The sequence below is a fragment of the Hakea prostrata genome, chromosome 2, assembly GCF_041222555.1.
Source record: "Hakea prostrata isolate BN-2017 chromosome 2, UWA_Hpros_2, whole genome shotgun sequence".
Lineage (NCBI taxonomy): Eukaryota > Viridiplantae > Streptophyta > Magnoliopsida > Proteales > Proteaceae > Hakea > Hakea prostrata.
In genome coordinates, this window is record NC_142601.1 from 47,351,056 (window position 1) to 47,363,441 (window position 12,386).

At 39.6% G+C, this 12,386-nt stretch overlaps 1 protein-coding gene across 1 annotated transcript; it reads left to right on the plus strand.

The window, feature by feature from the left end:
• The first annotated feature begins 9,082 nt into the window (after positions 1-9,082).
• LOC149024531 (uncharacterized) lies at positions 9,083-12,367 on the plus strand. The gene is made up of 2 exons (XM_089144764.1): positions 9,083-9,251; positions 11,396-12,367. Exon 2 carries the CDS (start codon positions 11,422-11,424, stop codon positions 12,172-12,174), a length of 753 nt encoding a protein of 250 aa, XP_089000890.1. The 5' UTR covers positions 9,083-9,251; positions 11,396-11,421; the 3' UTR covers positions 12,175-12,367.
• The last annotated feature ends 19 nt before the right edge of the window (positions 12,368-12,386 follow it).

Sequence of the window (12,386 nt, forward strand, 5' to 3'; positions counted from 1 at the left end):
TGAATGGTGGAGTTACTCAAAGTCTAACTCTTGACCTTCATTTCTCATTTCAACTTCATGACCAATCATGGCCATTACCATGAGTGGGGGTTAAGGTCTTTGAATGGGTTAAAGCTTATTCATTCCAAAGAAGTGAATATGAGAGTTACTTCCCCAAGTAGTGGGGAGGTTAGGTCAAGGGGGTTTATTCACATTAGTGGAGGAGGGACAAACCATTGATTCTCCATTAGTGGAGAATTGATTCTCCCCTTGTGAGGAGGTGTGGTTTGGGCCTATATAAACCCAACCCTTCCTTGCATATTGTGTGCAAATAGAGACACTCCTCACTCACATTGTTTGTTTTACAAAGTTCATTTCTTTCTTGAGTTGTCTAAGTGTTGTGCTCTAGCTTTTGGCTCCTTGAAGGGACTAGAAGAACTACCTCATCTTCTAGTTGGAGGTTGCTTTATCTTGGAGGTGGTGGTGCGAAGAACTCTTGGTAGTAGGGTGCATCAATTACCTTAAAGACAGCATCAAGGTGTGACTCAACCTCATCGATTGGTGGTTCGTTCGGTTGCAACTTCAAGCTCTCCGGATTTGCTAAAGACGATCTTCATCTCCCAATTGTATTGCAATTTCATCTTTGTATGTTTGAAGAATTTGTAATACAATTACCCCAACAAAATTAAACTTTAGCCCATTAAAAATAAAAGAAATACTTAAAAACAAAAGCCCATAACCATGCACCATCAAAATTGGTCTAAAATAAAAGTTTAAACTGCATCTAGTGGTAGTGACCATGCTTCTGCAGTATGAAGATCCAAGTTGTTGTATAAGATGCAGATACAGTCCCTGTTCTTAGAAGGAAAATAGCGAGTGAAACGGGGATGATCATTGTGGATGATTCTTGTTTTAAGTTTCCCATAACCAAAAAATTATATGAAGCTAATTTTTTTTTGTAAATTTAATTTCACTTCCATACACTCTCTTTATATTGACACACTCACACTTTTAACCAACCACAAGCAGCCTAGAGCATTAAATAGGAAGTCCATGAACTGAAGCTGGGAAGTCTTTCAACAGTGTTTGAAACTACTAAATTTTGTTGAGTTAGCTAATATTCTCAGCAATTACGAACATAGAAACTTACTGTATTAAAATTTTCTATTAGAGTTGTTTCTTTTAGCATTCATGTATGTGATATAACCGATAATTTCTTCGTGAGGGCTTATAAAGTTGGGATCCACATCTTCTTTAATTCCTTTCCCTACAATTCCCTGCAATTCCCTCGTAGGATTTTGCCATGTGGCATTTAAGTAATCCAAAGGTTACCCAACAAACTAGAGTTTAAATAAAATTCAAATTTATGGGTGGATTTAAATAAAATTCAAATTTATTTTAAATTGGATAACCATTGGATTACTTAAATGCCACATGGCAAAATCCTATGAGGGAATTACAGGAGTTGTAGGGAAAGGAATTACAGAGGATGTGAATCCATAAAGTTGGCCTTCTACACCAGTATCACCGAAAATAATTAGCTTAAGGCCCAAATATTTCAAACAAAAGCTCAACATAACGGCTAAAGATGCTCGGATGGACCACTTTGCCGGCAACAACTAGGTAGTTCAAACCCTTTCAACGTCCAAGCTTCCCAGACAGACTCTAACAACATTAGAGACCTAGAAATGGAACACAAACACAATAAAACAAAAATGTTTGAAGGTTCTTCAACATCTGCCTAGTTCAATACAAAGAATGGAATCAGTTCAGTTAGGGTTGTATAAGAATATCAAAGTAAAGGCACGAGATAGCAGTAGTAAGTTGCCTAACTCCTAAGGCTCATATGATTTATTCTAACTCAACTGAATTCAAAACAACACATTAAGCACAACGAGAATTTTCTTTTTGGGGGAAGAAAATCACAATGAGAATTCTTTACTACAGAAACAATAGTTGGTAGTGTAATTGGTCTAGTCAAGCCAACGAATCTATCTAGTTGGTAGTTTAAATTAAAAATGCAGACTTGGATGAGTTTTTTTTTTTATTTTTATATTTAGGGCTTTCAATTTTCCAAATTTACAAAAAGAGCCCTTGACTTCAAACTTCATACCCATATATCGCTAATTTGGATGTTCTTAGGTGTAGTTTGATGATGTTTTCATTTTGCAACGATTGCACATACTCCACCTCTTGAAGCCTTCAGATTCACCCAAAAAAATCAGATTTCTTGACTAATTTGAACCAAAATTGTTGAAAAAATCCCTACTGTGCGCATCTCAAAAAATCCTCTGCTGTGCACATTTCCCTACTGTGCATAGCAATGCGGCACCACAATTTGACACGTGGCGTACTCTTACTAAATGGCTTAGATTACAAGGTAGGGTTTTAAGTGAAAGTGACCTATTTTATGACTTTTTTTAAAAAAAAAAAGTTCATTTTTTGAGACTCGGTTCTAAATATGGTTGTCCAATATTTGTATCCTTTTTTCTCCCATCGTTCCCGTGATGTTGACTCCATCTTCTTCCCTCTTGTTCTTCCATCGGATCTAAGGACCACGATGCATAAGAGAAACAACAACCCAATACTCAACACCTCAATTTCTCTCTTTGCAACTTTTGAAAATGGTTGATTAGCTTTTTGTTTATGTATTATTTTTTGAAACAGTATTGTTTTCCCTCTCTCTTATTTCCATCGGATTGTGGGGGGTTTTTTATCAGCTTGTATTCAAATTGTTGATGACTCAACCTAGGTAGACATCAACCATCCACGGAGGAGATGGTGCGAAAATCAACAGAAAGCTAAATGAGAGAGGGAAAAGCTGAGGGATTTGCTCTAATGAAAAATAGAGTATAGATAGGGAAACAGATCAAAAAGCTAATTTACTTTCCAGCTATCTTTCCATTGTTCGTCTCCTCTCTTTTTTTCCGAATTCCTTTGATGCGAGACAGAAAAATTGAAATTGGCAGTGGATGCACTGTGGTTGCGTCTTCTTCGAATCCTCCTCATCTAATCTCTGCCACGAACAACAATTGAAGCCTCTCCCATGAACAATATTGAAGAAACCATCGCACATGCTCCAATTTTCAAAAGTTGCAAAGAGAGAAATTGAGGTGTTGAGTATTGAGTTGCTGTCTGTCTCTCTTATGCACCGTGGTTCCTCAGATCCGATGGAAGAACAAGAGGGAAGAAGATGGAGTCAACATTGCGGGAACGATGGGAGAAAAATAAGAAACAAATCTTGGGCAACCATAGAATCGGGTCTCAAAAAACTTTTTTTTTTTTTTTTTGTCAAAACAGGTCATAAGATGGGTCACTTTTATTTAAAACCTTATCTTCTAATCTAAGCAGTTTATTAAGAGTACACTACATGTCAAATTGTGGTGTCGTACTGCTGTACACAGTACGGAGATGTGCACAACAAAGGATTTTTTCCCAAGATTTATATGTTGTTTTGATTTTATTGTAAGATTGGGTTGTGCCTTCGCTCATGGAATTTATTCTTCGGAATAGTGTTGGTTTATTTAACATCACTATCCTATGCGTGTAAGGGGCGGGCCTTGGCACAACAGTTGGGCGACTATAGTTGTAGCCTCGAGGTCAAGGCATTGAAACAGTTTCCAACAAAAATTGTTTGGGTAAGATTGTGTAGGAAAATTGCTCCCCTATACTTTGCTTGTATAGAAGCCTTTAATACCAAGTTCGCCCTTTTTTCTTATCCTAATTGTGTCATGGTAGGAATCCTATTTCTTGACCTAGTAAGATTGAGAGTTGACATCCTTTTTTTTTTCTTTATGCACACCACCAAAGAGTTCAAAATCTAATACCTCTTAGGCTCTTTTTGATATCAATTGTCATTCTCTATAATCATGGTACAAAATGTAGGCGACATATCGCCGACACAGACCGATATGTCGCCATGTCGCTGGGGGGCGACACGACACCCCCCAGCGACACCGACATCGCGAGAAGTCGGTCGATAAATCGCCGACTTCTCGAGATAAAAGGGCGAAATTCGGGCGAATTTCGCTCGATTTTTTTTTAATTTCTCTCTCTTCTCCAGAGCTTCTCTCTCTCATTTTTCGCACTTTTCACTATATTTTCGTCCGATCTTCGACATCTACGGGTACATCTTGCTTCCTTGTTGCCGGATATCACGTTGTTTCTTTCGATCAGTAGCCATTTCGCACAGATCTGAGAGTTTTTTCGTCAAACAGGTAACCATTCTTATCCAAGTAATTTTTCACAAAATGCATGCTATATGATGTTGGATGCTTTTGAAATTAATATATGTTGAATACCATGTGCCGATCTACGATTTCACGGAGTCGGAATTTTTTTCCGCAAAGTATTTTATTTTTTTATTTTTGTGGGTAAAAAATGATATTTTGATTATCTTGTATGATTACTTTTTAAGTGATACAGTGGTTGTATGATGATAGAAAAAACATATGTGGAACTCCGTGAGCCGATCTACGGACTCACGGAGTCGAAATATTTTTTGACCCAAAAATAAGTTATTTTATTTTTCAAAAAATATCCTGATATTAATAAAAATATCAATAATTATGAAAAATGCAAAAAATAGGTGGAAAATGGGGGGGGGGGGGGAATGTTTTGAAAATTATGGAATAATTATATAAGTATTTTTCAATTGTTGGTTGTGTTGCCCATGTGGCTTCATCGCCGGTTTTGATATGGGCAGCTATTTTTATAATTATATCATACATGCAATATTCATAATTTCATATATGATTGTTTATATGTGTATAAACAATTATAATGATGTTGTTATTTGTTAATGTTATTTGAATGCAACAAATCATCATGTCTGCCGGTGGGAGTCGTAGGGGAACCGGGTCTTCCCGGTGGTGGACGGGGACAGGGACAGGGATGTGGTCGGAGGATGTGGTCGGGGACAACCCGAGAGATCAGCAGAGAGGAGGGAGGACCCGACTCAAAGCATGGCAATATTGTACGGCTATTGATGGAGACAAAAATAAAACCGAGTGTAATTTTTGTCACAAAAGAATATACTCGTGTGGCATCAAGTAGGTTCAAGGGTCACATCACCGGGAGTTCAAAGGATGTGACTAAATGCACAGAGGCCCATCCAGATGTAATCAAGTTACTCAGTGGATTTACAAAAACAAAAGGAGAAGAAGAAAGATGATCGGAGGAAAGTCAACAGAGCACTAGATGATGCGGTGCAGGGGACCGTCATCATATGTGGATGATTCGATGATGATAGGGATGTTGATCCCGTTGATGTGGACAGAGATCGGGAGGAGAGGGATATGCGGCGGGCCATGGCAGAGAGCAGACGATTGCACCATCGGGGAGCGGGATATGGCCGAGCTAGAGCTACAGAGCTGGCCCATCTAGGCCTACTGGGGGCTAGACCTTCCGATTCTCGGGGGAGGGGTGGTGTATTTGGCATGTTTGCGGATCACGAGTCGGCGGGCCCCTCATACATCAGGTTCGGACCTGTTCAATGCCACTACCACGGCAACCATCGATTATCCACGCCGTCCAGGACCCGACCATGGAGCAGATCCCGATACATTCGGGAGAAAAGGGGCCAAGCAGCCCAAGATATCCGGTGCATGGAAAGGTATGGCAAAGAAGGTAAAGAAAGCAATGTCAAAGTGGATTTATTACAATCACATCCCAAAGCAAACACAACACAGGGTCCATACTATACGAATATGATTGATACTATTGCAGCGGGCAGCCCCGGATATAGTGGTCCCAACCCTACAGAGTTGATGACCACCCTCCTTCAAGAGGAGAAGCAAGAGCTGCAGGAGTATATTGATAGTATGAAACCCTTTTGGGATACTTATGGATGCACCATCATGTCCGATGGATGGACCGGCCCGACGAGAAAGTCCATCATCAACTTCATGGTATACCGTGATTGGAGAACCTGTCTTCTTGAAATCGTGGATGCTATCGGTCATACGAAAGACCACAGATATATCATGGGTCTCCCGCAGGATGTGATCGACCAGGTTGGTAGGAAAAATGTGGTGCAAATTGTCACCGACAATGGCTCCAACTATAAGAAGGCCGGTGAAGTGTTGATGGCTTCACCTGATTATAACCTTATGTGGACACCTTGTGCCGCACATTCAATTGACCTAATGTCGAAGGACATTGGAAAAATCAGCATTGTCCACAACACCGTTGAGAGTGCAAGACAGGTAACCAACTTCATCTACAATCATAACGTTGCTTTGGCAATGATGCGGAGATCATGTGGAGGTGAGTTGGTGCGATCTGGTCCGACAAGATTTGCGACAAATTTCGTCGCCTTGAGCAAGCATGCAAGATAAGAAGTCGGGCCTCGATCCATGTTTGCATCGCAGAGTGGTTTGATTGGGCTGGATCCAAGTAAGATAACTATCTACTATTTCATCTTATAAATTATTATATTTATATTATGAGTTTATGATTATCTTGTATGATATTTATTGTCTATTGACTTAATGAGTTTGTGATAATTCAGCACGACCAATGGGCGCGCCGCACAGTACACAATATCATCTGATGATTTCTGGAGATGTGTTATCGTAGTGTTGCGGACCATAGATCCTATAGTAAAGGTCTTGCGTATGGTGGACTCTTCCTTGAGGGGAGCCACTATGCCCCACTTGTATGCATCCCTTGAGCGTATGAAGGATGCTATAAATGCAGCAAACCCTAGAGGACATTGGGCTTTCTTAGATATTGTCGATGCACGATGGACAGCTCATCTGATGCATCCTCTTCATAGGGCCGGTAAGTAAATATTCTGGGTTGTTGATTTGTAGTTGTAGACTTGTAGTCTTGTAGACTTGTGGGCTTGTAGCATTGTAGGTATTAGTACTTTGGTAGTTGGTACTAATTTTAAGCTTTTTTAATTATGCAGCATATTTTCTAAACCCTAAGTATCAATATAGTCAACATTTAGGGTTGGACACAAACCTATTGGATGCCCTGATACAGGTGATAACGAAGTTGGAGCCAGATGAGATGGTCCAATCATTTTGCCACAATGAGGTGAGACATTGGGAATTTCAAACAATTAGTGAGTTGTATTAATTGTTTAAATAATTTAGATAACCAATCAATACTAATGATTGTATTATTGCAGATCAAATTGTTTAGAGATGCATTTGGGTCTTTTAGTGGAGCTGGTGTCAGACGGGGCAGAGAAACCATGGATCCAGGTTAGATACTTATATAGTTAGATCCTTAGGGCTTAGATGCATAAATGTTTTGAGTCTTTTGACTTTTGAGTTTCTAACTTAATGTTTTTGTGATAATGCAGCTGAATGGTGGTATCTCTATGGCAATAGTGCATCAAACTTGCGAAGATTGGCAATCGGGATCTTGTCTCGGACTTGCTCGCCTCTCGGATGTGAGAGGAATTGGAGTATATTCAGCATGATCCACTCCCGGAGGAGGAACCGGTTGGGAAGCCGGCGTTTAAATGACCTCGTATTTATTCACTATAATATGAGGTTGAAGCCGCAATATGCCAGGGAGCAGGCTCAGAATGAAAGGCAATACATCAATCTCGATGATATATTTGATGTTGCCGAAGATGACCAAGATCCCCTCACTCGGTGGATGTTGGAGGGGGTGAGCCGGGCCACCCGGAGGGAGGCCGACCGAACGCCGCGCAGGGGTTAATGTGGGTGAGTATATGGCCACCGAAGAGGGTCGAGCACATGCGAGGCAGCTGCCACCGCCGATGAGGATTGGATGATGGCACCAGGCACGGAGGAGCCGCAGGACAACAATCCCGATGACACACTCTCGCCTAGTCAGACTGGTGGAGATGATGATGGTGGTGGTGGTGGTGGTGGTAGTGGTAGTGGTGGTGGTGGTGGTGGAGGCATTGGAGAGCGTATACATGTTCCACTACCAGAGACACAGCAGCCCCCATCCAGATACACTGGGGAGAGTCATTTTGATCATGCCACTCAGGATTATGATCATGGTGGTGATTATCAGCGTGGTCATCAATATCCTAATACGAGGCCGAGCCACCATCAGAGGGGAGCTGGCCATGACTATGTTAATCCTTGGGATGCGGCGATTGCGTCAATGGGGTCCATGAGCTTGGATGAGTTTGTAGGCTCCACACCAGGTTATTGGCCTACGGGTAATTATGGTGTCCCTCTTCCTCTTTCAGATGGACAGTATGATATGGGAATTAGTAACCCCTTTAGTTCTTCGTATCATGGGAGCTATGGTGTCCCCTCTAGTTCTTCGTATCATGGGAGCTATGGTGTCCCTCTCCCTCTTTCACAATCAAAGTCATTTGTACCAACAAGGGCATCTGATGGCATGCAGTACGTTCCTTGGCCCTATTCTCACTGCCCTCAAATTGGAGTTCTCATGGTAGCGGAAGATGACCGCTATAGAATTGCAGTTAATGATTACTTAGACAATTTTCAATATCGTATGAGATGGGATGAGTATGTGAATTTGTTAGGGGGGCATCACTGGAGACAAATCGAGTCGAAGAGTTCGATCCACCTAGGCACGGTTTGGTACCGAGAGTTTCGGATTTTATATGGTTGGATGACTTTATGTATTACAGTATTTGTACAATGAATTGTAGACTTTATATGATTTGGTTTTATGAGTTTTTAGGTTTTTAGTTTCGGGGCTTTCGTCCGCGTATAGTAGGACATGGGTCGATTAAGAACATTAGTTTAGGTAATGTTTTAGATCAAAATAACACTACCAATGTGTTTATTGACCTCAAATTAGGCTACACATCAAATTTCAGGTCAAAATGACCAAAAAAACCCATCGAAACAGGGGTTCGATTTTTCATCGAACCCCTACCAAAAGTCGCCCGACTTTTGGCGAAATTTCGGCCGTGTCGCCGTGTCGACACGGTTCGAAATTTCGAACTATGTCTATAATGAGATTTTTTCATTATTTTAAATTGCTTAGTATTTATTATCATTGTTATTTTTATTTAAAATAATAAAAAAACTCCAAAATCCACGATGGATAATAATGGATTATGAATGAAAATTCATTCTCATTTATGTGGGTATACTTGAAATTTTAAAATTAAGATGCGGGTACTATTTTATAATAATCCCTTTGAAACTCTCTCAAATCCTAACGCAACTCTCCATACCTGCAAAAATTCTTCTCATCTTCGAAGGCTTCTCAAACCTACCTGTCTCCGAGCTTCGAGGTCAAATTCATCTGGTTTAAGGCTTGCAAGAGCTCTTAGCTCCGGCGGCAGATCTTTTAAGGTCGATTTCTTGTTTACGAACTTTTTCTTTTTTCATTCCATTTCAACTAGTGTTTGCAGTCGATTTTCCTCTCATAACTTCCAGCTTTGAAGATGTAATGTATTCGCTCTTCTTTCTGGTTAAACTTTTCAACCAAACGATTTTGTTGAGAGATTTGATCTTATTATGAAGATTGATTCCTTCTTTTTGGCCGGCGACGATGCGCTAACTGTTAAAATATGCCGGTTTATGCTCCATTATTTTAATCCCAGGCAGTTCTTAAAGACAGTAAAATCCCTCCAGTGGGGTAAATGGGTTTGATTAAATGCTCCTATACGTAGAATCATTTTAGGTCAAAGCTTCTATCGAACTATACTAGTGATACCCCCAAGTTGATTCTCTTTAAGCCAATCCCGCTGATCTTTAAGAGATTCTATGAGATTTTGCATCTCAGCGTCAGATGGTCCAAGTCTTAACTCTCATTTTTCTGCCGAAGCTCTGGGAATGTTTATTGTTTGGTGGGCAGATAAATCCAATACATTTCCATGAAAATTGCTGTTTTGGGCCTAATGCATGGAATTTTTTTTTATTTTAAAATTCCACATATGAATCTTGTGATTGCTGCACTCAATTGTGTCTCCCGACCCTGCATTAGTGGGAGCCTTGTGACTGGAATGCGTTTTTTTCTGTTTTTGGGGCTGGTGGGGGTGGGATGGGTGGGTTGTAGAAACCTCTTGCCTCTGCTAATAAGTTGTGAGTAGATGGGATCCTTGCTTTCAAGATGGGTTGATGGGGTGGGATCCTACCAGCTAAATACTTTCCAATTTTAATCAAATTGGAAGCTTTCATTTTCTTGGGTTTAGAATAGAAGTGTATTTTAACTCTTTTTATCATCCGTATGAAAATTCTCATTTGTTTTGGCAGCAGCCCATATTCTCAGGGTATATATTAATTTTAAACTATGAAAAAAAGTACCAACTTTGAATGTGGTTTTCAACTCTGTTTTATTTCTCTCCTTAGAGTTTAACCTTGTGATAGAAGGGGTGGTGGGGAGGAACTTGTTACATGAACAGCTTTGTGTTGCTGTCAATAGGCTGCACAACTTGCTGAGTCCTTTTAATAAACAAAGAATTCCCCCATGTTTCTTTTCTTGCACTCACTCTCTCTCTCTCTCTCTCTCTATATGCTGCTTTTCTGGGTTTTAAGTGTATGTTTTGTGTTTGCAAACCTGTTATGGTTTTTCTTGTTAGAAGTTGGGCAAATCATGATTAATCTTTTACTCAAATACATGTTTACTTTTCTATCCAAATTGAGCAGTGGATTTTTCACAATTGACAATCTAGATCAAATCAATCTACTTGCTGCTCGCTAACTTTTGTTCGTGGACAGTAAGTTGTGATGGTTTTTCTTGTTAGGAGAAGGGAGAGCTTGATGGTGAATTTGAAAGTAGTGATAGTGATGATGATGAGGTCTTGGACATTGCCGATGTGGTAGGCCGCACAGAACAATTACAATGGGAAGCATATCGAAAGAAAATTGCAAAACAAATCATGGAAGCTTATTAGGATAGATGATGAATGTATAGATACTTATTTTCTTTATAAGTGTTTAGCGTAGTTTTAATTTTAGTAGACATTATATTGATATTGTAGTAAGTATGATTGTTTTCTTGCGAAACTTATAGTTTATATGAATATTGTTAAGCTAATATTTTGTTTGATGCATTTTTTGGTAATTAATTAATTGTTAATATTTAGATTAATAGGATTTTTTTTGGTATTAATTTTCATTATTATTTTCTAGCAATTTTTCATTTTGACATGCCAAACTTATTTTTCATTCCATAATTTATTGTCAACAAATGTCTCCTAACCATGTTTCATTCTTGACCAATAATGAATTCTTATACTTATTTCTTTTAAATAATCATAATAGAGAATGAGAATTGATACCAAAAAGAGCCTTAAGTGTGAGGTGTTCGTCATTACAAATTGAGATTCCCCTACCCAAGAATTTGAGTTTTCAAGTTTCTATAAAAGGGGTTGTATAAGGGTTTTGGGTGGGAGTTCCTATTTTTTAGTAATTTCTTTTATTTTTTAACAATCTTGAGATATCAAAATACAGCTTCCAGAACAATTCCTATAAACCTTTCTTCCCTTGAACAGGTACCAATTGCACTTGTTGCTGAAGGATGATCAGAAACATGAATATCTCAAGATTGAAACTTCTGACTTCATCCTTAGAATCAGTTGGTCATCAGTTTCTACAACGATGTTCTGTTAGTGGAACAGCCAAAGGTAAAGGAAAGCTCAAGACGGCTGCACCATTGAAACGATCTGTCATCCCAAAGAAAAAAGGTGCATCTTCTGGATCTGGAGGATCTGGAGGTGGAAGAATGCGTGAAGCTGCTGAACACCTTAACAAGATGGTTGATTCATGCCTGGATGCTCCAACACCCATCCGTTATCTGACACCAAAACAGAGGGAGCGAGAAGCTGAGCGTGAGAAATTGGGTCTCATAAGCAGAGACCGACAACGAGAAATTGATGCTTTGAAGGCTAAGAAGAGAAAAAGTGAGGAGGAATCTCCAGTTATTATGGGGACTCCAGGGTTAGATCTGATTTCATTAGGTCTGGTTGATGCAGAGAAAATCCCTAAGTATGAATTGACTGTTGAAGACGGTCGGCGCCTTGCAAAGGAGTACAGTCGGGTTTTAATGAGGCGGCACCGAGCCCGACAGGCGGCAGAATCAACTCTGCTAAGACTGAAGAAAGAGGCAATTGAAGCTCTTCCAGAAAATCTCAGAGAAGCTGCACGAATTCCTGATCTGACACCGTTTCCTGCAAATCGGTTTATGGCAACATTAACACCTCCAATTGAAGGATATATTGAGAAGATCAATGAAGCAGCTAAGAAGAACATTGGGAAGGAGAAACTCAGATGATGCTAAACATACTATTTTTCTTTTCATTGGGTTTCAGGATCTGGATGATATTTCTTTGTTTTGCTTTCTCCTCTGGAATTGAATTGGAGTTCTCCATTTTAAATGGATATGTTAGTTTCAATCTAATTTACTTATGCTTCTTCATGCCTGGAATTGTTTGACAGTAGTTCAATTTACTTTGCTGAATTAACAATGTTTGCTTCTTTTGTCAA

What these genes read in the sequence shown, in the direction of transcription:
- LOC149024531 (XM_089144764.1), top strand. Translation starts at nt 11,422, where the DNA reads ATGATCAGAAACATGAATATCTCAAGATTGAAACTTCTGACTTCATCC.